Genomic DNA, 25,833 nt, shown 5'->3' on the forward strand with positions numbered 1-25,833 from the left:
CCCACCCCCAGTGACACACTTCCTCCAACAAGGTCACATCCTCTCCAACAAGGCCACATGGCCTAATGCTTCCAAATAAAATCCTGGAGTAGACAGGAATTAGCTGTATGTATACAGGACAGAAAGTAAGACAGACAGAGGGCTGGCTGACCACGGTGCTCAAGTTGCTTTATCACTGAGGGGTCACAGGAGGATCATGGAAAAATGAAGGGACATTTGTGAGAAACATTCCGTTACCCTGAACATGGACATGTACCTGACAGTAGCGAACAATGAGACAGAGATGAAAGCAGACTGAGGTGGCGGCGGCTGCTGCTGCTGCTGCTACTTATAGGGTCTGCCTAGTATGTAACTTGGCTGTCCTAGAACTTGCTATGTACACCAGAATAGCCTCCAGAGCCAGGCTAGATCCATACGCCTCTACCTCTGAAGTGTAGCATTAAATCATGTACCACTGTGCTGAGCAGATATAAGGCCCCAGGAAAGAGTTATAGGGTACAATTCTAGCCGCTGAAGCATATGTGGTTTTCTGCTACTTCTGACTTTGTTCATGATCTTTTTTTTCTGAGGCGATTTAAACATTGGAAAATGTCAAATGCAATGGAATCTGTGGATGAACTATATCAACCAAGATGATTATATGTGCAGATGCACATATAATCAAATAAAAGGGAGGCTAAAAGGTACATTTTTAGGGTCTGGCCCTCATCTGTGAACCTTACCAGTTGTTTCCAAGCAGAATGAACAAGACAGTACATCACAGTGGAGGGACAGTGAGCAATTTTCTTGTATTCTCTAAAAATAAGAAAAAAAGCTGTATTTAATACATGGATGCACTCTGGGTTTCCCGGTCGTGAGGCAATGGCTGTGGCATCCTAAGGAAGGGCCTGTGGCACAGGTGGTGGCCAGGCAGGTCTTGGGAGTTTACTTAAGCATCCCAGGTGTAACATTTCCATATTCAAGATACCTTTTTAAAAAGTGTCATGGATGTGGTTTTTAAAAAGAGACGGAGCAGGTAAGACAGCACGGAATTTAAAGGTGCTTGCTGCCAACCCCGGGGGACCCGCTCAGACCTCAGGAACCTGTGCTAGATGGACAGAACTGACTCTCAGACACTGTCCTTCGATTTCCCCACTCAGGCACATATACACACTGCAGAAACAAAAGTAATAAAATGTGTCACAAGAGACTGACCAAAGCTTTACAAACTTCATAGGTATCTGGGAAGTGGGGACACAGAGTTCACAAGCTAGCTTGGAACTTACTGGCCAATTTAAAAAGGAGGGCGTGTGGCTTTCTTTTATGAAATTTCCAAACCCTGAGACCTCTAAAAAATGTAAAATAACAAATAACTGTGTGAAAGTAATATGTGAAATAGCCTTTAAAGAAACAGGGGCCAGAGAGCTGATTCCGCAGTCAGGAGCACTGACTGCTTTTGCAAAGGACCAGGTTAGGTTCCCAGCATCCACGTGGCAGCTGGAACAGTTACTGTTCTGTAACTCTGGTTCTAGGTGGGCTGATGCAGGTTCTGGCTACCACGGGTACACATGATGCACATGTATATACATAGACAAATATTCATACAAGTAAAATAAAAACAAATCTTTAAAAAAGGTATAAACATATTCAGGCTGAGGAGATGTCACTGGGTAAACTGCCTGCTACATAAATAGAAGGACCCCAGTTTGGAACCCACGCACCCATGCAAAAAGCTGTACACGAGAATAGGTGTCCATAACCCAGTGCTGGAGTGGAAACCAATGGAGGATGGGGGCATAAAGACAGCTAGACTAGTGAGGTGCAGGTCCAGTCACGGTCCTGTCTCAAAAAATGAGGTAGCAAGCAATAGAAGAAAACACCACCGATGACCTCTGGCCTACACACACACACACACACACACACACACAAACACCCCACACACACCCCACACACCCCACATACACCCCACACACTCCACAAACACACTACACACACTACAAACATACACATACTACACATATACACACAGACACACACTACACACACACACCAACCACACCCCCGTACCATACACGAACTATACTACACACGTCACACACACCCCCCAACCACCACCCTCCACCCCTACCCACATACTATACACATACACCTCTGCACCACACACACACATACTACACACACAGACACACAAACACCACACATACAAACACAAACAAAGACACACACCCCAACCACACACACAAATACAAATCTATGGACACATCCTCCTTGAAAAAAATCTCTCCCTCACCAAACCCCCATACTCAGGAAGGGAAAGGTAACAAGGCATGAGAATTAGAACTTTCAAAGAACCCATGCGAAACCCAGCATACTAGTGAGAATGTCTGAACATTGATGAGCTGTGGTCAGTGTCTCAAGTGTCCTATAAAGACTCATATGTTAAAGGCAGAGTCCCTAGCTTGGTACTATTGGTAGAAATGTTAATAGGTGAGGGCCTGATAGGAGGTCTCACACTGCTGTAACCCCTTTGAGAACTCTAGGGATCCAACCATGGTGTCTGCAGCTTTCATCGGCTCCAGGTCCCTCACCACTGTGTGCTACCTTACTAAGCGTCAAAGCTACGGGCCAACTGGCCATGGGCTGAGACCTGTAAGACTACGAGCCAAAATACGCCTTTTAGATAAAAACTGCCTCAAGTATTTACAACAGCAACAAAAAGCTGATAAGCAGCATCACAAGTCCCACAGAATCAACTAACCTGGGTCAATAGGGGCTCACAGAGATTAACTGCCCACCGGAGAGGCTGCGTGGGCCTGACGTAGGCCCTCTGCACATACATTACATTACAGCTGTGTAGTCTGGTCTTCGTGTGGGACCCTCTAACAGCGGAGGTAAGGGCTCTGACTCTGCTGCCTGCCTTTAGATCCCTTTCCCCTAACTGGGCAGCCTTGTCTAGCCGCAGTAGGAGGAGACACACCTAGTCTTACTGCAACTTAGTATTCCAAGACTGATTGATATCCAAGGACGGCTTCCCTGGTTCCGAAGGGAAAGGGAGGAGGGGCAGCTGGCAGGGGTGGGGAGGAAGGGACTGGGAGAAGAGAGAGGGGAAGCTTCAGTTGGCATGTGAAGTTAATCAATGTTCAAAGCTGGTAAGCATAAGATTGTTAATAATTATATTCTGCTACCACGGATGCTATCTGAGTGTCACATCTGCAGATCTAGGCCAAAAACCATTCAAGGCCAGAATTTGTGCTTTTCCGTTTTCCCAGCCTGCATCCACCCAGAGCATTTGCATGGCAGGTAAATGAGCTCAGACCCAAGCGCAGGTCTGTGCCCTCGCAGGTGTGTCCTGTTTATTTGTACACTCAACAGCAGTTGGTTTCTGAAACAGACAGACCTAGAACCAGGTTTCAAATGCTAGGACTCAGGCGTCACTACAGCGATGAGCCTGACCTCACGGCTTTCAATGTACAGGGCTTGTTTATACTATATTTATACTATAATTGTTTGTCTTATTAATAATGGGCCTAGCAAACACAGAAGTGGATGCTCACAGTCAGCTATTGGATGGATCACAGGGCCCCCAATGGAGAAGCTAGAGAAAGTACCCAAGGAGCTAAAGGGATCTGCAACCCTATAGGTGGAACAACATTATGAACTAACCAGTACCCCGGAGCTCTTGACTCTAGCTGCATATGTATCAAAAGATAGCCTAGTCGGCCATCACTGGAAAGAGAGGCCCATTGGACTTGCAAACTTTATATGCCCCAGTACAGGGGAATGCCAGGGCCAAAAAGTGGGAGTGGGTGGGTAGGGGAGTGGCGGGGAGGGTATGGGGGACTTTTAGGATAGCATTGGAAATGTAAATGAGGAAAATACCTAATAAAAATATTAAAAAAAAGAAAAAAATAATGTTGGAAGATTTTAATCATGTTAACTTTGCCTCTTATCTCTCTTGTTTGTTTGAGACAGGGTTTCTCTATGTAGCCCTAGCTGACCTGGAACTCACTCTGTAGACCAGGCTGGCCTGGAACTCAGAAATCCGCCTGCCTCTGCCTCCCGAGTGCTGGGATTAAAGGCCTGTGTCACTATCACAGGGCCTCACCTCATGTCTTTTAAAAAGGTCCATATTCATCTATATTTCTAGATTCATTTGTCAGGATTCATTATCAGATGACACACACGGACACACATGGACACACACACTCACACACGGACACTCTCAAACTCTTTTCTACACAGCAGCACACAAGAGGAAGCACCGGGATGACCTGTTTACACAGTGGCCTTTATGTGGGTTGGGTGAGTACAGCCTGCAAACCACAGCTTCTGATCTAGAGCCTGAGTCTAAAACTGGGTGATCCGTTCTGCAGGCCCAGGTAGAGAAGTGCAGTTTCTGGAACTCATCGTTCCCTGCTTTATCCAGAGCTGAAAACAGTGGGTCTCCCTTAGAATTGGAAGCTCTTGGTAAGAATCACCAAGGTGTATTTCAGGCAAAAGATGTGTCCCAAAGCAGGCTCTACAAAAAGAATTCTACAAAATGCGTGCTGTTGCTTGCTTTCCTGCCTAATTCCCATGCTACAGCCTCGGTCCCATTCCCTGGATAGCCATCTTTTCTGCCCTCCTAGGCATGGGGAGTGAGGTCATGAAGCAACAGGCGTCCCCAGAGAGGTAACCATGGATGTTCAGTAACAAGTGCAGCAGCAAGGAGCTCATTACAGCTTCTGCAAAGGTGACCACTGGCCTGTTGACGCCAGGCCTGGTGCTATTCCCAGGGAATGGCACTGATGCAGGGATGGGCCACAGGCCTTTCACTCCACACACAGAATGGGCCTTCAGCACTTCAGTCTGCTGAGAGTATCATCCAACATACTGCTCTAACTGATGAGACCCCATCATTTCCTAGCCCACTTCAGAGCCAGGCCCTGTGAATGCTGCCTCTGATAAGCAGAAGTTCTTCATCTTAACTGCAAAGCAGAACCTGCTAGAGGTGTTTTCAGATAGAAACTTCAGTCTGAGGCCTACCCATGAAGACTGTAGGCTCTGACTGGGCACAGGAACATTTCTCTGGAACAATTCTATCTCTCATTCTCAGTTCAGCTCTCCTACTCCTTTAGACACGGGTGGCACCTATTTTGGATGTGTCCTGTACCACTTAGCCCATTCTTTAATAAAAACCAATCACAGCACTTATTTCTCTGTGCTGTGGTGGTGGGCATGCATATGCCATGGTGTCTGTGTGGAGGTCAAGGACGACTTGCTGCAGTTGGTCCTCTGTTATCTTGTGAGACACTGGGATCTAACTCAACCTGTAGGGTTTGATTGTTAGACACCTTAACTCCTGACCCATTTGGCCAGGTCTGCTTCTGTTTGAAGCCACTTTCTTGTGAGTAAATTAGTGCCATCTGAAGATCTCTACGGGCAGGGATCATCTGGTGACTCAGAATCATGCCTGGAGCCTTGCGCATTAGAAGGCTGATGAACATACCTGAGAGTTCTAGAACGTGGCTCTAGGCAGACAGTGTATCAAAGGAACCTTCTGCCAATTGCCAGAAGCAGGGCTGAAGGAGAAACCATAAAGTCCACAAAGGCCAAACTAAGGCCTTCCCAGTTAAGACCAAGTCAAAATAGTTTCTATGTGACAGCCTGTAACAGGGAAAGTTAGTGGCTTGTTAAAAAGAACTCCAGCTACCTGGTCATGCTCCAAAAGGCTGTTCTGTCAGAATGGTGGAATGCCACCTGCCCTAGAGGAAGATATTATCTGTTTGCAAGGGCTCAATTCAAACCAATGTGGGTGAGGGGGATTCCCATGGCACTCATTTTTTTTTTTAAATCAACTTTCCCTCTCCCCACCCCTTCTCTTACTTCCCACGAGGCAAGCTTTCTAAAATGGTTTCAGTCTTTTCAAGCTTACAAATGGCAACACCAAAACTCTCTGAATGAAATAAGGCTGCTTAGGAGACAGGGGCAGAATTCAATTCCTTAAGCCTTTCCTGGGTCTCCACATTGTTACTACAAAGCCCCAGTCACTCATTGGGAGAGCATTTCCTGAGTGCTCCTCACGTTACAAACACCAAGTCCCTTTTTATGATACAAGAACTGTTCAGGCCTGGAGGCAAAGGGACAGACAGAAATACCCTTTAAGACAAAGCCCAAATGGGCCACACACAGGGAAAGCTCAAGCATGCAGTACCAGGAACCTGGTACCCAGGCTGGAGCCCTGACCCCCAGGAACTAGTCGAAGTTCGGGGCCGGTCGTTCTGAGCACCAACACCCAACACCGAGACACTTGACCAGGGCACAGTTGCTGTAGTTGCTGTGGTTCCCCCTTCCGAGTTCTGTCTTGCACACTGAGGGCTTCGCCAACTTCAACCCCTATCAAAGCACCCCTTGAACCCTACGTTAAAGTTCGTGAAAACGAAGATGCTGAAGCTTGAAGAACTGGGAGGAATTCCATCCAGGACCAGCACTGGCCGGTTGAGCCTGGAGCATTCCGCCGGCCTGCTGTGTCGCAGCCCGCAAAGCGCCTGAGGGCGGCGGCTGTCTGTCCACCTGCCAGGCCCGCACAATAGACCCCGTAACGACCCAGCGGTCTGTGCGGGTTCCTGCGAGCCCAGCGACCCCGCTGTAGCGGGGACACACCCAGCATGAGGACGCCAAGACATCTACACCTGCAGCAATACGAAGGGTCAGTCCGCGAGCTGGCAGGTCCCGGCGGTAGGCAGGGACTCGGGAGGCCCCAGGTTGGGGCGCTGCCCGCTGGCAGAGTGGAGACCCGGGCAAGGACGGGAAATCTCAGAGCCCCGAGCTAGCGCGCGAGTGACAAGTCCTAGTGACACTCACCGACCCTCAGCGCCAGGCTGGCGGCGGTCTGCGCAGCTCTCTCGTCAGGTTCCCTCCCTTAGATTCCCGGTCCTGCTCCAGCCTTGCTGGGGCGGTTGCGGCCGAAGCTGACTACTGAGGCGGCGGGGCAGAGAGGATGCGCCTGCGACAGGCGCGGGTGGAAGAACGCACCAGGAAGCTCCGGCTCCTGGAGGGGGGCGCGCGTCGGAGCGCGCGTGCGCACTGGGCCGCCCCTGCAGGTGCCCCGGGGTTGCCCCCGGCCGGCTCAGCCTCGCCTAGGCTCTGGATTCAGCGTCTGCGCAGTGCCTGGCACATGTTGCCCAGCTCCGACAGAGGGCGCTCTGCGTAGCGCGTGCACCCCTCCCAGTTCAACATTCCGGATCGTGCGTCTGCGCAGTACTCCACGCAGGTCGCACCTCCAGTGGGCAAGCGCGTGTAGGGTGGGGTGAGCGTGCGTGATGGGTTGTCCCTGCGGGTTTTCTCCGCATCCGCCACTGATCGTGCAGCACGCCACTGGTCGCGTCCAGCAAGCAGTAGGCGTTAGTTTGGGGTTCTGAGCCCCGGGGTCGCTGGCCTGAAGCTCATCTCTGGACAAATGTGTTTCAAAGCAGTTGAGGCTGTAACATCAAGAATCTCACTCACTTTCGCAGCAGGATTCAAGTTCCTCTTTCTCCTCAGCGCTCTCTCCCCATCTCACTCCTGTCACCAAGAGAAAGTGCTACTTGCTGCTCTCGCCTCAGCAGGAGGAACCCAAGCCCTAGTGAGGTTAGGTCTAGGAACCTTTCAGAGGCGACAGCCCGCCGCTAGGAATGGGAAAGTCACAGTCCAGCCCAGCAGCACCACTAGGAGAATACAGTCAGGGGTTCTCAGGGATCTGGGTCTCCTCAGGCAGAAGGCAGGGGCGTCGGGGTCTCTTGGGCGGTAGAGTTCCCTCGGACAGGAGATTGGGGCACTAGGATTTCTTCAGGCAGTAGACAAGCATAGAGGTGGGAGGGGGTTGTGGTTCCTTCAGACTGTAGGATGCGAACATCTGTGTGCCCTCGGCCCAGGCAGGAGGGAATGGCATTGGAATCACAGGTTGCTGCAGCCTGTGCAGCCGCGCGGCCGCCCGGGAGAAGCGGGTGGGGTTGAGCGTGCGCGTGGCAGTGTCGCGGGGCCAACAGTCGTCGCGGGCGATCCAGCGGATCCTTCAGTGCCCGTGGCCACGGACTAGGTGCCTGCGGTGAGTGAGGCGCAGCCCTCCCCGCGGACCAGACCTGCCTAGCCCTAAGGTAACCCTGGGATCCTGACTTCCGAATCAATGCCAGTTACACTGTGGTCATAACCTCTCGAGCTCTCTAGGGTCCTGTATGGCTAACCAGAAGATGGGCTCCCTAAGAAAAGAGCCCTTGCCTGGCACATGGTCAATTCCCTGGGGTCCTAGAACACCTTGTCCAGAAATGCTCTAGTCAAGTTTGCCGAATAAGGGAGTCTCAAAGACCTGGCTTCAGGTCTTGAGTCCTTCACTAGTGTATTCAAGTCATTGCACTTTCCAGAATCTTAAATTCTCATTCCTAAAATTGAAATGGTAGTAATAGCCTATTCAAAGGTTGCTGTTCCCTCCCAACCACCACTTTTTTTCCAAAGTGAAATGAGAAAAGTGCATGCTTAAGTGATTATCATCATGTCTGGCACTTAAATGGCAGCATATGCCTGTTGTAACAAGCATGTAGTGGTGTGTTGTGGGGAACGGGGGGGGGCAATTAAAGCAAGGTGGGGATTTGGATTATTGGTGTGCTGTAAACATCTCCAAAAGACTTTGTCCCCAAAGACTTTCTCTCCATCATCCTTCCAACCCCAAATGTCTCTCCCATTCTCTATTTCATGATAGGAGGTGTATGAATCTGGCTGACTGGAACTGGACGTTAAACTCAATCGCTTTTCTTTCAAAACAGCACTTGCCATTTCCAACTTAAATGGACCCATGCTTGCAATTCTTTAGTCCTTTCCAAACCTAAGCCTAGTTCTGTAGAACTAAATCTAGGAACAGAGCTGGGTGACTTAGAATTCCCTTAGGCAAAGGGGAGGTGGAGAGCATTCCTGATGAGTGTTCCTCAGAATCTCACAAAGTAGGTGTCTGGTGTCAAGTTCTCATTTTATTGTGTATTGAGGAGTACTGGTGAAACTGGAAAAGGAAGTATTGAAACACCCATCTAACACCAAATTCAGAGTCCTCAACAGTGTATTGTTAGAACTGAAGATACTGTTATTTGAAACTAATCTAAACACAATCGCACGGGAATGTGTGTATGTCATTGACTATGTCAGTGAGTTATGTAGGCTTGTTCTATTAAATATCCAGGTAGCACAGAAACTGTAGCAGCACTGTCATAGTGGTCTTTGTGTGAATCTCTATCTTGTTTCAAGTGTAATTTGCATAGCTTTTAATCATCTAGAAGCTTTAGAGGTGTTTCATATAGATGATTAGTATATTCCCAAATTTAAAATTTAGCAAGTATTATATAAATATATTCTTGTTCAAATTTTAAAACAAAAGGCCACTTTTTAAAATAACTGCTATTCTCTTCTCATGCCATTTGTTCAGTAAATACTCTCTCTATAATTTTGTACCTGTTTATGTAAATATATAGATTTGTCTATAGATGTAAATTTGACATGTGACATTTGCATCTCTCTCTCTCTCTCTCTCAATCTCTCTCTCTCTCTCTCTCTCTCTCTCTCTCTCTGCCAGATAATCCTGTCTGAGCCCATTGGCTAAACAGCATTATTTTACAGACAGGAATACGTTCACACAGCACACAAGAGATTCTCTTTGTATAGTTCTTGTGGTACTCAAGTTCACAGCCACACTTTTGGCATCCTGCCTTAGGATACAAGTTCTGTATGTTTTCTTACCATTGTGGTACAATCTGCATGAGCTGATGAAACCCCAGGGTGTTGCACTCACCTCGTCCAGCAAGAAAAAATGCAACATGGTCGGATTCTTCTCAACAGCCTTTTTTATTTCAGGAACACCTCGCTGCTACGGGAACCCTGGAAACCCCGGGAGGACTCCTTATATACACCCCAGCACTGGGGAGAGCTATGTGTCCTCCTGGGATTGGTCAGTCTGCTGGCACTTTGATTTGTATGCACCCGCTCGGGAGGGGTTGGTGCCAGATTCGGGCTAGCGCCTGCGCAGTGGCGTTGTTTACTGCGACGGTGTACCGGAGGCTGGCGCCATCTTTTAGGCGCCCGGCTGCCTACATCGCCCCTTTTTTGTTTAATAATATGATGCTGGACTAGGTCTGGGCAAGTCTGTCCATCGGCCATGGCTCCTGTCTTAGGTCGATCCTTTCATGTCACAGCCTTACCCGTCCTAGGGTTACCCTATCGCCTCCAGGCCCCATGTCTTAGGTTGGTCTGTGCATAAAGAAAGTTGCCTGTCACTGGATACCATGGATCCGTGTGACTACAACTGCCAGATGACCTAGGGCGAACTCTTAATTTTTAAAGAGGCCAGCCAAACATTGGGAGATGCGCCATCAATGCTTGGTACACCACTGCCTTATACTGAGCATGCTCTCGTTTGAATCGACACAATAGTCAGATACAAAAGACACAACCCAGGAGGACCACTGCCCCCTGGGCCAACATTCCTGCCCATGCCTTAAAAAATGAGAAGGCATTGGCGATCCAGGAGGTGAAGTCCCCCATGATGACTTCCAGTCGAGTGCTGTTGAGTTTGGCAATCTGGAGGAGCAGCTTTCTGGACAACTGCTCTGCTTTAGCCAACTAATTTCCTACTCAGATAAGAGGCGAATCTGTTCAAGAGACTGAGAGAAATTAGCTTGTACAACTTTATACAAGGGGCACCAATGGGCATAGGTGGCAAACATTTCAAAATCTACTATAGGCACAAAGGTGGGAAGTTTCACAACCACAGCAGTATACCCTGCCAACACTCTGCTAAAAAACATGTCCTTCCGGAACTATTACAATCTATATCTCTGTCGGGGGGAGCAATTTTCACGTCAGCTTCTCTGGTACCCAAATGGGGTGTTCTTGACCTTGTGGAAAAACACAAACAGCTCCCCTGGATCTCGAAATAACGGGATCTGGGCCATACCATTTTCCAGTTAGGACATCTTTCCATTTGACATCCTGTTTAAGGATAGGCGAGGTCATGGCATGCCTATCTGCAGCTGAACGACCATGTTCGTCCAGAATTAAAAAATTTAAAGTAAAGAGGGCTAAAGATAATTGTTTTTTGGGTGGCCGGCTATCGGCGATTCCCCCTTTTTGTTTTTGTAAGAGTCCTTTTAAGGTTCGATGTGCTCTTTCCACAATGCCTTGGCCCTGTGGATTGTAGGGAAGGCCAGTAGAGTGACTAACTGCATTATTTTGCAAAAGGTTTGGAATGATTTTGATGTATATGCGGGGCCATTATCAGTTTTTAAACTATCTGGCCTTCCCCAAGCTGCCCAGGCTTCTAGGCAATGGCCAACCACGTTGCGGGATTTCTCACCGGACATGGGGGAGGCAAAAATGACACCTGAACAGGTGTCAATTGAAACATGAACATATTTTAATCTTCCAAATGCTGAGACATGAGTAAAATCCATTTGCCACAGGTTTTTATTTATATATATATTTTTTATTACATATTTTCCTCAATTACATTTCCAATGCTATCCCAAAATTCCCCCATACCCTCCCCCCCACACACTTCCCTACCCATCCATTCCCATTTGTTTGGCCCTGGCGTTCCCCTGTACTGGGGCATATAAAGTTTGTGTGTCCAATGGGCCTCTCTTTCCAGTGATGGCCGACTAGGCCATCTTTTGATACATATGCAGCTAGAGTCAAGAGCTCCAGGGTACTGGTTAGTTCATAATGTTGTTCCACCTATAGGGTTGCAGATCCCTTTAGCTCCTTCATTTGCCACAGTTTTAAAGGAAGCAATCCACGAGGGTTAATACCAACATGAGGAAGGTGGTGAAATTGTGGGCATTGTAACACCACATCTCGTGCTGAGGCTCGAGAGATATCAAATTTCTGCTGAAGTGTGACAGCGGAACATGATACAATCGATGAAAATCTTTTGCAAGCTCCAGTGGGGTGGCATGAAAAATAAATTCCATGCGAGTGCTAGCGTCCACTAAGGCATTTCTTTCTGCCATAGGGCCTGGCAAGGTAGAGTGAGCTCGAATATGTTGAATAAAGAATTTATGTGTTCTTTTCCAAATCAATTTTTTTAACTCTAATAAGATGGTGCACACAGAGCTGGTAGGTCTAATGGGTCCTGCAATTTCTAATGCACGCACTGCATTTACTACATAAGCCGAATCAGAGACTAGATTAAAAGATTCCTTAAAAGCTTTGAATACTTCCAACACAATTTTACATTCAGTAAGTTGTGGGGCACCAGAATTGTATTGAAAAAGAACGGGTTTTTGAGAATTAACTATATAGGCACCAACACCTGTTTTAGAACCATCTGTATAAATATCCAATGCACCCGATATGGGTTTAGATGCTGTGACTTTGGGGAAAATCGCTGGATGTTCACTAAAAAATTGTAGCAAAGGATCTTTGGGATAATGATTATCTAATTCCCCATAAAAACTACAGAGCAATAGGGCCCAATCATCTATCAAAGAACTTAGGATCTGTATTTGCTTAGCATTATAAGGTGTAATGATTTTCTGAGGGGGTGCTCCAAAATGTTGAATACACGATTTAATGCCCAAAATCGCTAATTGAGCTACAGCAATGGGAAAATATTCAAGGGTTTTATTGGGAGACACATGAGGATAAATCCACAATAGAGGACCTGACTTCCACAACACTCCTGTTGGTTGACGGACGGAATGTCTTCAAAACACATAGGAGGATGTCCTCTCCTTCTTTCCATCTATACAGCTTGACCTTTTCTAAACACCTTTCTACCTTTTCTAATGCTACTCGGGCCTCAGGGGTGAGAGCACAAGGTGATGAAAGCTGTGGATCGCCCTTCAATATATCAAAAAGAGGGATTAATTCAAAATTTGATAGCCTCATATATGGACGAATCCAATTTATATCACCTAGCAATTTCTGGAAATCATTTAATGTTTTTAAATGATCTTTACGTAATTCTATCTTTTGAGGTGTAATAAAATGTGGAGTAACTCGAGCACCCAAGAACTCTCCTAAATTTCCCATTTGAACTTTATCAGGAGCTATAAATAATTGTTTCATTTCTAATTCTTTTACTAGCTTAATATAGGCTTCATCTAAACTTTCTTTATTCTTTGAGGCAAGAAGGACATCATCTATATAATGTACTATCCTTAATTTTGGGAATGCATCACGGACAGGTTGTAGGGCTTCTCCTACAAAAAGTTGACACATAGTAGGACTGTTTGCCATCCCTTGAGGTAAAACTATCCATTGATACCATTTATCAGGCTCTTCATTATTCACAGAAGGAAGAGTAAAGGCAAAGCGCTCACTGTCACACAATGCAAGGGGATTAGAGAAAAAACAATCCTTAATATCAATGATTATAATAGGCCACACTTTGGGCAAACTAGAAAGTAGGGGCAGACCCCTCTGTATGGGGCCCATAATCTGCATTTGATTATTAATGGCTCGAAGATCCTGCAGGAGCCTCCATTTGCCTGATTTTTCCTTAATCACAAATATGGGTGTATTCCAAGGTGACTGGGAAGGTTAATATGTCCTAATTTCAATTGTTCCTCTACTAATTCTCTGGCAGCTACTAATTTCTCAGAGGAAAGAGGCCATTGAGGAACCCATACAGGCTCCTCTGTTTTCCAAGTAATGGGTATACCACCCTCAACAGCCCCTAAGAAAAACCCAATCCCTTTTTATCTTGTTTGAACTTTGCAGGCACTGACCTAGTCATGCCTTGTAATGACTTTCCTAACCCTTTTCCTGGAGTGTAGCCCATACTAGACATAATTTCTCGGGCTTGTGGGGAATACTCATTAGTTAGTCTAAGATTCATTTTGGTTAAGACATCCCTACCCCATAGGGTCACAGGAATATCCACAATATAAGGAAAAAATTTCCCTGACTTACTTCCCTCATTTTTCCAAGTCAATTCCGTAGCACTTATAAGGGGAGCAGTCTCATAACCTAGACCATGGAGGCTTTGAGATGATGTTTGCGAAGGCCATTTTGACAGCCAATCATGAGCGGAGATAATACTGCGATCCGCACCTGTGTCTAACAACCCCAGAAAGGATCGTCCTTCAACTTCCAAAGTTAACATGGGGCGATCACCTAATTCCATTGATAAGAAAGTGAACCGAGAACCTGTAGAACCTAGTCCACTCTCTCCTTTTATTTTATTATTTGCTGGAAAATATTTATGCAAACTTGGCATCAGTAATAATTGAGCAATTCTATCTCCTGGGGAGATAGCTGAAATGTCACTGGGGGAGGCCACTAAGATTTTCACAACCCCCGTATAATCTGGATCAATCACTCCAGGGGTAATTTGTAATCCTTTTAAAGCAGAAGATGAGCGGCCAAGCAATAGTCCTACAGTATCTTTGGGAAGGGGGCCTTTAAAATCTGTATCTATGGGTCGTACCCCCATCTGTGGGGTTAATATGAGTCTGGTGGTGGAGTGGAGGTCCAATCCTGAGGAGCCAGTAGTGGCTCTCTGTGGTCTCTCGGATGACAGAGAGACAGCCAAGGTTTCGTCTGGTCTTTCTGAAGAGCCCCATATATTTGAGGGCCCTGGGGACATGGGCCCCGTTGTCTGTTTTTATTGCCCGCGCTTTTTGTGTCCCCCTGGTAAGAACACGCTCAGGGCAACCGGAATCTTCTGCAGCACAAACTTTATTGCTTACCCCATCAGGAGCCAGTGGAGAAGAGAGCCAGAGAGAGAGAGAGATGGCGGAGCCCCCTCCCTTTTATGGAGGACTGTCCTCCGCCTCGGACGTGTCACTCCCTGATTGGCTGCAGCCCATCAGCCGGAGTTGTCGTCACGGGAAAGGCAGAGCACATGGCGTGGAAAGCTACCCCGGCACATGCGCAGCTTGCTTGTTTACTACTTAGAACACAGGTGCCAGTGCCATCAGCGCCATCTTGTAATGGCGAATGTGAAGGCGGCTCCTTACATCTCCCCCTTTTCTTTTATATAAGAGCAATAGGCCACCCATATTAATGAGAGTGGAGATAGAGGTCAAATCCCCAGTGTGTAAAATAGGGGCTTTACACAAAACCTCCTCCCAGGCTCATCACCCAAAGGGGTCTTGGTCCGCTCCCGTGTCGTTTTTCCTGGGGGAAGGACACTTGGACACTCAACCTTCTTGAAAGATGACATGTCTCCCTAGAATAGGCTCATAAATGCCACAGAGCCCTTCTACTGCAGTGCTTAGCCATGCAACTCTCTCGGGCTGCTGAAGCACACTCACTCTATCCCGTGCAATGAGACTAGCCTCGTGGGGTGCAAGAGCTGAGTGGCCAGCGACCTATTGCTTAAGCATAGATAACCATATATCAGGGGAAGCACCATGTTCTAGTGCTGCAAGCGCCTGGGAAATAACCACCATGTCTCTCCTAATTTGGGCCTTAAGATTACAGACCAATCAAAGAAGCAACACTAATCCACAGCAAAGAACAGCTCCAAATAATTCCACCCCCACCCATTCTTTAAAGAAGGAAAATGTTGAAAAGATAGTCCTTAGGTCAGGGACAGGTCCAAGTGCATGGGGCAAGTCTCAATTTTCAAAGGGTCTGTTCAAATTTAGCCGTCCAATTCTGTATCTCCCAACGCTGCTTTCCCTTTGTTGTTGTCGCACTGGACATCACCAAGACGAGGGACATCAGTATTCCCTTGGTCAGTTTGGATTTTTCGGGTGAGTCTTTCTGGTATCCAAAATGGGTTGTCTTCATTCTGTGAAAAAACACAAACAGCTCCCCTGGATCTTATCAAAATAGGATCCGGGCCTTTCCATTTGTTATTTAAAACATCTTTCCATTTAACCATCTCTTTGGGCCTATCTGGCTCTGAACAATGTCGTTCAGCCGCGGTATGGCCATGAGAATCAAGATTTAAAAAATTGAGTGTAAAAAGTGCTGTAGACACAGACACTCTTGGTACTCGGGGTAGAGCCTCCTCGACTCCCCCTTTCTGTTTTATTAGATGGAAGTCCAGTCAGGTGGGTCACATCCATCTGACGGCAGAACTGTTGGAATTTTTGAGATGTATAAGCTGGTCCATTATCAGTCTTAAGTAGTTTGGGTTTCCCCCAAGCACTCCATGCCTCAAGGCAATGTTGAATCACATGTGAGACCTTTTCTCCAGTTAAAGGAGAGGCAAACATGATGCCAGAGCATGTGTCAATGGACACATGGAGATATTGAAGTTTTCCAAAGGAAGAAACATGTGTAACATCCATTTGCCAGACCTGTAGAGGTCGAATACCGCGTGGGTTAATTCCCACATGAGGAACTGGCAAGAACTCACAGCAGCTTTGACATTGAGTAACAATGTCACGGGCTTCTTTTCTCGTCAAGGAGAAACGGCGGCGTAATGTTTCAGCCGTCACATGAAAATTGTTATGAAAATTTCTTGCAGCCTCTACCGGGGATGTTAGGGCAGCAGCCACCACTTTAGTGGCTTTATCTGCCAAATCATTCCCCAGAGCCATGGGGCCAGGTAGGCCTGAATGGGCTCTAACATGAGTAATATAAACAGGAAATCTTCTAGATAACAAAACTAATTGTATCTGCTGAAAAATATTGGCAACTTTACTGGAAGGCTTAATCACTCCAGCCACTTCTAAAAAATTGAGGGGTTCTAAAAAGGTTTTTAAAACTTCTAAAACCACTAAACATTTTACCACTTGAGGTGAATTTTCATTATATTGTTTGGATACTACTTTACCATTAGCCACATAGGCACCTATGCCAGTTTTTGATCCATCAGTATATACCACAACCCCATTTTTAAGTGGGTTTCTTACTGTTATTTGTGGAAACACAACAGATTGATTTTGGGCGAACTGTAAAATTGGATGTTTTGGATAATGGTTATCTATTTGTCCTGAAAAGGAGGTAACTAAAACTGTCCAATCATTAGATGTGGCTGCCAGGGTTTGAACCTGTCAAAAGTCCAATCTCTCTGCTCTGGAGTCAAAGCAGCAGCGTTTGCTCGGGCCTGCGTTTGTGCAGCCTCTTGCCATAGAGCTCTCCATTCCGTATATTTGCCCGTATTGGGGAGAGCGGCTTTTGCAATCATTTGCCAGTCGGCAGGAGTTAGTGCCATGCCAGCAAGCCTGTCTAACTGCACCAAAGTAAAATTAGCATTGGCTCCATATTTACGGACCGATTCGGCAAGCTCTTTAATCTGTGTATAATCTACCGGAGCGTGAACACGCCCACCCTCGGCTCCTTCAAAGACCGGAAATGCCTGTTGCATCTTCCTTTGTTCCTCTCTTGGAATGAACGAGTCTGCGCACTGCTGCTCTGCACACAGCCGACGCACTATGCAGGGCGGGGGCTCCGCATAGGGCGGAGGTGCACTATGACCCTGAAGCCGAATGCCCTGAGGCCAAGCAGCAAGCTGGCCTTTGCCAGCCGCTTTTGGCTTTTTTCTTGACTTAAAAGCTCGAATTTCTCTCTCATAACGAGCTGCTTCCTCCTCCAAGTCTGTTTTCTCAGAAGGGCTAATTTTTTCATCTGATTCACAGCTACTAAGAACTGGCTCTTTAAACTCATCTCTTTTCTCTTCTTTCCTTCTAATCTCTCCCCAGGTATTCTTCCCTGACATTAACTTTTCTTTTTTCCTTTGTTTTTTTTTCTCTTTCCTTCTAATCTCTCCCCAGGTATTCTTCCCTGACATTAACTTTTCCTCGGGTTCAAGACCCGTGGAAAGGCCTGTATACTTATTTCGCGCGCCATGCTTTTTCTTTTTTTCTGCTCTCTCTCCCCGCTTTACTTCTGATAGACTGTCTTGAATTTTGTCCAGAATTCTCCACCCTGCCTTAACCACTTGTTGACATGTGAAAAGAAATAAAAGGGCTTTTAACACTAGAGAAAGTTTAAGACCAGACATACCTTGTAAAGCTGTAACAAACGCGCATCCGTTCCCCAGCTGAAGAGTTCTGAATCTACGTCGGATCCTTCTCAACAGTCTGTTTCCGGGAACACTTTATTACCACAGTTCCCCAGCTGTAGAGTTCTGAACCCACACCGGATCCTTCTCAACAGTCTGTTTCCGGGAACACTTCATTAACCGCTCTTTTTCCGTGATGTAGTAGCTCCCGGGTTTCGGCACCATTTATTGCCCGCGCTTTTTGTGTCCCCCTGGTAAGAACACGCTCAGGGCAACCGGAATCTTCTGCAGCACAAACTTTATTACTTACCCCATCAGGAGCCAGTGGAGAAGAGAGCCAGAGAGAGAGAGAGATGGCGGAGCCCCCTCCCTTTTATGGAGGACTGTCCTCCGCCTCGGACGTGTCACTCCCTGATTGGCTGCAGCCCATCAGCCGGAGTTGTCGTCACGGGAAAGGCAGAGCACATGGCGTGGAAAGCTACCCCGGCACATGCGCAGCTTGCTTGTTTACTACTTAGAACACAGGTGCCAGTGCCATCAGCGCCATCTTGTAATGGCGAATGTGAAGGCGGCTCCTTACATGTTTTTTGGCCTAGTGCCACCATATCCTGCTTGTAATGGTCGGCCTTCTATGTTCTTTGTTGATCTGCACTCATTAGCCCAAAGTTTTCCTTTTCTACATTTATGACATATTCCTGACTGTCTAGGTTTATCTAATGGAGTCCTTTTCTCATTTTCGGGGCATTGTCTTCTAAAATGTCCTCTCTGGCCACATTTATAACAAGTATCATTATTAGATCTACCCAATTGTGCCACAGCTGCCGCCAGGCCTGCATTGGTTAACAGGCCCCCTAGTTCTCTGCAAACCTTCATCCAAACTTCTAAACCTTTATGTTTATAGGGTGTAATAGCTGCTCTACACTCCTTAGTGCATTGCTCATACACTAGCTGTTTTACCAAAGGCATAGCTATATCAGGGTCTCCAAAAATTCTAGTGGCTGCTTCAACGAGGCATGCTACAAGGTCTGAAAATGGTTCTGTGGGACCCTGCAAGATTTTCGTAAGATTGCCTGAGACTGTGCCTTTGTTCGGCAATGCCTTCCAGGCTTTGGTAGCTATCTCATTTATTTGGGCATAGACTGCTTCAGGATAATTTGTTTGATCTAAAGCAAAACGTCCTAAACCTAGAAGCATGTCTGCATCCCAGTGTCTCTGAGGATCTTGTCCTGTGACTAAATTTGCTGCTGCCTGACTGTTTGCATATTCATAGGACAAGGACTTCCAGTCTAAATGCTGTCCGGACGACAAACAAGCCCGAGTAATATTATTCCAGTCACCCGGGGTGAGGCAATATCTAGCAAGTGCCCCGACCTGTGCAACTACAAAAGCTGTACTCACCCCATAGGTACGGACTGACTCAGCCAGTTGCTTAATAGTTTTAAAATCTATTGGCTCATGATACCGTCGTCCCTGGCCATCTAAGAAGACAGGAAAAGTCAGTTCAGCTTCCTTCCAAACCTTTGGGCACAATGAGGTACCTGTTTACCAGCTTTTGTGGATTCCTTTTTTCTTGTATACTCAGGGTTAAGAGGTGGAGCGGTCGGCACTTTCGATTTTACTCTTTTGTCAGTCGACCCCCCCCCCCCCTTTTTAAAGGATTGGTTTTGTATGACCAATCTGGATTGTACCTATCCCTCTCATACAGAGCTGCCTCCTCTTCTAGGTCAGCTTCCTCATTTTTTTTTTTAAACACTCTGAGAATAAGCTTTATTAATTACTTTTCCAGGAAACAGATTCAGTAAATACAGCATTTTAGGAACATACTTGTGCTGTTATACAAGTCTGTTAAGTTTTTAAGGACTCTTCAATGATGTTGATCAGGAAAATCTCTCATTGGTGGAATTACTTCTCCAGTCTCCAGAATTGTATCACCTGGAAATATCCTGGGATTTGAGCTAACAATGGTGTATGGTTTAGTAGCCATATGATATTTGATGTAATAGTGAATAAACCACATAGGTATAAGCACATGAGAAACAGCGAAGAGACTGGAGCGGTACGCCTTAAAGACCATGTTCTTCCACACGGCCCCGTCCCGCAAAAAGTTATCCCAGAATTGCTCCAGGGGCCACATCCTGCGCGGGGGCAACACAGGCTCCCGGGGACTCAGCTCCTGGTCCTTCAGCCATCATCTCCTTAGCTCCCGCAGCTGCTGCAGCCGCAGCTTCTCATCCGGCGTGTGCAGCTTCCTCATCTTTATCAAGCTCTGAGTCACTGGAGTCAGAACTTGCTGAACTTATTGTTAAGTCTTTTAATGAGGGATATCTTTTTGCTATTTCCTTTCCTTTCTCATTATTTCCTTTTCCTTTTGAATTTGCCTTTTCTCCCTTTTCCTTTTCTCTCTCTTTTTTGCCCCCTTTTTTTCTTTTACTTATGTGTTTCCTATCTTCCTCTGACATACTTTCTTGTTGTTCCGTGAAAATTTTCTGACCTGCCTTAACTGCTTCTATCATACAAAAGCAGAGGCCAGAAATTACAAAAAACGAAACAAAACCACTAAGAGCTACTGAGACTAGGTCTACGGGCGAGAAAAACATATCCCTCCTTTTAACCAGGGATCAATTTGGGAGACTTACCGATACCGCCGTTCCTCAGCTAAAGAGTTCTGAATCCACGAGATCCTCGGTTCCCCATGCCGGCCACCAATTTGTTGCGCTCACCTCGTCCAGCAAGAAAAAATGCAACACGGTCGGATTCTTCTCAACAGCCTTTTTTATTTCAGGAACACCTCGCTGCTACGGGAACCCCGGAAACCCCGGGAGGACTCCTTATATATACCCCAGCACTGGGGAGAGCTATGTGTCCTCCTGGGATTGGTCAGTCTGCTGGCACTTTGATTTGTATGCACCCACTCAGGAGGGGTTGGCGCCAGATTCGGGCTAGCGCCTGCGCAGTGGCATTGTTTACTGCGACGGTGTACTGGAGGCTGGTGCCATCTTTTAGGCGCCCAGCTGCCTACAACAGGGACCACTGCCAAATCTTGACACAGCCAGAGCTTGGTGCTATGAGGACTTTCAGCTTCCAAAGCTGTAAACCTCTTTTCCCCCCTCATAAATACTTATTCTCATAAGTTCCATTATAGTAAGACAAAACCAATACGATGATTTGAAGGTTGTTTGTTTGTTTGTTTTTTGTTTTTTGAGACAAAGTTTCTCTGTGTAAACCTGGCTGACCTGGAACTCACTCTGTAGACCAGGCTGGCTTTCAACCCAGAGATCTGTCTGCCTCCAGAGTACTGGGATTAAAGGTATGTGCCGCCACCACCCAGTTGTTTTTTCATTTGTTGTTTGTTTGTTTTTACTATAGGTATAGCTGGTTATAGTGGCACCTCCTAAGTACTTTACCCTATTTCAATATTTATTTTATTATTTATATGTGTCTGGCTGGTTCTTCCTCACCCTCTCCCTCCCTCTGTGGTATGTGTGTGTGTGTGTGTGTATGTGTACGTATGTACATGCATGTTTGAGTACCTGCAGAGGCCAGAAGAGCATGTCAGATCTTCTTGAGCTGTAGGTGCAGGCCGTTGTCAACTGCTGCACGTGGATGCTGGGAACTGAACTTGGGTCCTCAGGAAAGCAGGATGGACTCTTAAGTGCTAAGCCAACCCTCTCTCGTCCACACATCTCATTTTTAAAGGCAGGGTCTTTCACTGAACTTGGAGCCAATTCTTATATATTTCATTCTATCGGCCTGCCTCTGCCCCGCCAGTGCAAGGATGGCAGGCATGTGCTGCCATGCCTGACTTTCACATGGGCACTGAGGACTGAACTCAGGTCTTGCAAGCATTTTCCACAGCAAATTTTTAATCCACTGAGCCATTTCTTGAGCCATCTCCCCAGTCCTGAAATAAAGAACATTTCTTTGCTTAAATATGCTAAGAAGAAAAATAAACATGAAAAGCAGATGGAGGTTGTGGTGAAGGAGTGTAGGCGATCTGACTTGAACTCTGTTGTTCTTGTCATTGCACAGAAAATAAGTTGCAAAATGGCAAGATCAGACGCCGTGTTTGTGCTGCCAGGGCTCTTTTAAAAAGTCAGGCAGGGCAAGGAATGATAAGAATTGAGGGGGTAGGGCTAGAGAGATGGCTCAGCGGTTAAAAGCATTGACTGCTCTTTCGAAGGTCCTGAGTTCAAATCCCAGCAACCCCATGGTGGCTCACAACCATCCATGATGAGATCTGATGCCCTCTTCTGGTGCATCTGAAGACAGCTACAGTGTACTTACAGATAAGAAAAATAAATCTTTGGGCTGGAGAAAAAAAAATCAAGGGGGTGAAAGGGTGAAAGGCATCAAATTCTGGAAATATCCCAAAGATGGACAAATAGGTTTGTGACAACCTACATTTACACTTCAGAAGAGATCACCATAATAAATGACCTCTAAGACGGGAGGTGACATGAGCTGAGGTGAAGTGGTCAGCAGCATGACTTGTTTTAGGAGGACCATGAGTGGGCCAGGTCTGTTTTGAGGTAAAACACGGTAGGGGTGGGACAGATATCCCGCACTTGAATATTTGGGACAAGAAATCGAGTCAAGTCCAAGCTAGAGAATGAAAGTAGACATTGTCCAAACATATCGGAGTCCATCAAAGCAGAGTGAGGTCATCTGTGGAGTGAGTGTTGTCGGCATGGAAAGGAGTCCAGAGACTGAGCTCTGTAGTACCTTAATGTTTACAGGCTGAGGAGAGGAGGAAGGGTCTGCCCAGAAAGGCCAAGAAGGAACAATAGGGAAAAAGAAAAGTAACTTGACGGTGTTCCAAAAGCCCACAAGAAGAAAGCTAATAAAGAGTGAAAGGAATGTGCCTTTTTTGTTTATTCGAGACAGGGTCTCACTGTGTGGCTCTTGTCCTGGAATTCATTATATAGACCAGGCTGGCTTTGAACTCCCAGAGATCCTTCTGCCTCTGCCTCCCAAGTGCTGGGATTAAAGGTGTGCGCCACTGACTGAGTCTAGCTGAAAGACTACTTCTTAACATTTTCTCAGTTTGTTTCCTGACTAGTGTTGAGCTTCTTCTTCAGCTGGGAAAAGAAAAAATGGCGGTGTTGAAGAAGTTAAAACTCCTTCTCTGGAAGAATTTCATCTTAAAGGTAAGGAAATGCTTACCGCGGGGAAGATGTGGGTCCTCGGGAATAGCTGCATAGTTAAGAAAGTTTCAGTCTTCGTTTCTCTTCCTGTCGCTGTGATAAAACACCCCTGCCAAAAGGCAACGTGAAAGAGAGAGGGTATGCTCTGGGTCATGGCTTACAGGCAGAAGCACTGAGGGGAGAAGGCGACTGTGGGAGGAGTTTGAGTCTGCTGGTGCTGTTACGCTGACAGGAAGCAAAGGCCAGTCTGAGAGCCTAGCTAGAGAATAGCTCTTTTCATAGTAAGCAAGTCTTCTCACCTCAATGAACAGACAGTAATCCCCACAGGCACACCCAGAAGCCTGTACCTGAAGTGATTTTAGGTTCTTTCCGCTTGACATCACAGTCACTAAGATTGAGTTGAGCAATAATGAACTTCGTTTGTAAAAAACTGTTCACAAAGTAATTCAGTTAATTCTCAGGCAGCCCCTGTTGTGATGTCTAAGCCACTAATGGTCTAGAAGAGCTAAACAGAGACGCTTGCTCCCAGTCTGCTTTTTTCCCCCCTCGTCTGAGTTTTGTGTAGGGAGGCGAGAGGATCGGAATAAAGGTGTTTGTTTTTTGAGGTAGGGTTTCATACATCAAAGGATGGGCTCGAACTTCCTAAGTAGCCAAGGATGACCTTGAGTTTCTGATCTTTCTGCCTTCAAAACTCTTGGTTTATTCAACACTGGGGATCATGCTTTGTACATGCCAAGAAAGTAGTAAGAAGTTCTGTCCAGCCCAGGGTCTGAAGTAGACACTTGACAGGTAGGTGGTTACACTTGGGTTTGTCTGCCCTTACCACAGCTGTTGTTTCTGTTTTAGAGGCGGAAGACTCTGATAACTCTCCTGGAAATGCTGATGCCATTACTGTTTTGTGCAATTGTATTGTATCTCCGTTTGAATAGTATGCCAAGAAAGAAGCCATCTACCAGCTACCCGGCAGTTGATGTCAGTTTACTGCCAGTATACTTCCATAACTATCCTGTGAAAAGTAAATTTCGGTTGGCTTATATCCCTTCCAAAAGTGAAACCTTAAAAGCTGTCACTGAAGTGGTGGAGCAAACCTTTGCTGTTGACTTTGAAGGTCAGATATAAGATGGCATAGGGTGGGCATTTCTACCTTTTCTTTTTGTTTCCCTACGTGTCTTATTACATTTATTTCTCGTGAATGTGAGTATGGGATGTGTGTATGTGTGCATGCCCTGCGCATGAGTGGAGGGTGGAGGACATCTTGCCAGCATCATTTCTCTCCCACCCAGGGGTCCCGGGGATTTAACATTGAACTCGGAGGTTGTCAGGTTGGTTGGGGTCATTGTGCCATCCTGGGAAGGCAGTTATGTTTTGTTTTGTTTTGTTTTGTTTTGTTTTGTTTTGTTTTGTTTTGTTTTGTTTTGTTTCTCGAGATATGGTTTCTCAGTGTAGCCCTGGCTGTCTTGGAACTCACTCTGTAGACCAGGCTGGCCTCGAACTCAGAAATCTGCCTACCTCTGCCTCATTTTTATAGCGTGGTTAGAAATTTTTGTCCTGAGAGTTCTTACAGAAGTGTTTCAAAATCTGGGGACTGTATGAGGTGGTGGTTGAAGGGACGCGGCCCAGGCTGCACTTTGTTATCTCACAGAGGCTTGTATACTTGCATACATGCTTTAAATGCTAACGAAAATATTAAATGTTACTTATAGTAACTCGCTCTCACGACACTATTATTTTCTATTAGTCAGTAGCTCTGATTGGCTAATTCTTACATTATTAGTTAGGGTTTCTCTTGCTGTGATGAGACACCATTACCAAAACCAAAGGGTTTATTGTTTATTGGGCTTACACTTCCAAATGGACTTACAGTCCATCATTGGGGAAAGTTGGAACAGGAACTCAGGCAGGGCTGGAACTTGGAGCAGGAGCTGATGGCAGAGGTCACGGTGGGATGCCGATTACTGGCTTGCTCCCATGGCTTGCTCAGCCCATTTCCTTACAGAATCTAGAACTGCCAACCCAGGAATGGCACCACCCACCATGGGCTGGGCCCTCTCCATTGATAACTAATTGAGAAAATGCCTTATAGCTAGATTTTACCGCGGCATCTTCTCAACTGAAACCCCTTCCTCTCTGATGACTCTAGCTTGTGTCAAGTTGACACACAAAACAAGCCAATACAGTACACATCTCCAACCAATCAAAGCACTCACAGATTCTAACAGGTTTCTCTGCTTCTCTCTGAACCGAGGCAGAAAGGTTCTCAGAAGGCCACTAGGACTCCACATTCCCTGCTTCCACCCTTCTGTGGCTTCCAGCACACACACTCTACACTATGCCCTGCTTTCCTCTCTAGCTCCATCCCGCACTGCCTTTCTCTGGGCTTTCCTCAGAACCCTCTTCCTGTGGGTCACTATGCACCAGCCAGTGCTGTGCCAGTCTCTCTGGGTTTTAGGAAGGCAGCTAAATCAGCAGCTTTCTGTTTCTCTCCACTGTCTTGTTCCTTACAAAGGCCGGTTTGACATTCCATCAGCGTTTTTATAAGTGTCTAAATTGCATCCTTATCAGTTTCCTGTGCATTGTGCACTTTTCGCCACTTCACTTTTATCTTCATAAAGGCAGAGGACCATGTCTGGTTTGGTTGTCACTGTGTCCCTTATAGTACCTGGAATATAGTAGGTGGCCTAGTAAATAGTTATTGAATATGGCAGTTTGACCAAATGAATAAACATTTTCCAAATATAGAGTTCACACAAGAGGTTTTTCAAAATTACTATGATTGTTATATATGCTATTATTATAAAGATATAAGAT

General features: G+C 46.3%; 2 protein-coding genes and 1 pseudogene across 12 annotated transcripts in view; 1 reads left to right on the forward strand and 2 right to left on the reverse strand.

Annotated features, from left to right (window-relative positions):
* The window catches only part of Abca3 (ATP binding cassette subfamily A member 3), a 58,822-nt gene extending 51,706 nt beyond the window's left edge, over window positions 1–7,116 (reverse strand). For 6 of the 8 annotated variants that reach the window (XM_021186034.3, XM_021186035.3, XM_029471085.2 and 3 more), the window contains exons 1-2: window positions 6,823–7,116; window positions 723–795 (exon numbers count right to left, since the gene is read on the reverse strand). The gene's annotated coding sequence lies outside the window, so the exon portion shown is untranslated. Of the gene's footprint in view, window positions 1–722; window positions 796–2,737; window positions 2,920–6,822 lie in introns of those variants that run through there. The other 2 variants (XM_029471086.2, XM_029471088.2) reach the window with 2 other exon arrangements.
* Window positions 7,117–7,978: 862 nt separating this feature from the next.
* Window positions 7,979–25,833, forward strand: part of LOC110283822 (ATP-binding cassette sub-family A member 17) — a 108,831-nt gene continuing 90,976 nt past the window's right edge. For 3 of the 4 annotated variants that reach the window (XM_021149346.2, XM_021149349.2, XM_029471709.2), the window contains exons 1-3: window positions 7,979–8,093; window positions 22,941–23,028; window positions 23,872–24,133. In XM_021149346.2, the coding sequence (XP_021005005.1) occupies window positions 22,975–23,028; window positions 23,872–24,133 (316 nt within the window). In that variant the 5' untranslated portion in view covers window positions 7,979–8,093; window positions 22,941–22,974. Of the gene's footprint in view, window positions 8,094–22,924; window positions 23,029–23,871; window positions 24,134–25,833 lie in introns of all 4 variants that reach the window. The other variant, XM_021149347.2, reaches the window with a different exon arrangement.
* Window positions 19,646–20,135, reverse strand: LOC110283970 (NADH dehydrogenase [ubiquinone] 1 beta subcomplex subunit 6 pseudogene; annotated as a pseudogene).

Source organism: Mus caroli, unplaced genomic scaffold (genome assembly GCF_978045245.1).
Source record: "Mus caroli unplaced genomic scaffold, Mus_caroli_1 scaffold_18, whole genome shotgun sequence".
Classification (NCBI taxonomy): Eukaryota; Metazoa; Chordata; class Mammalia; order Rodentia; family Muridae; genus Mus; species Mus caroli.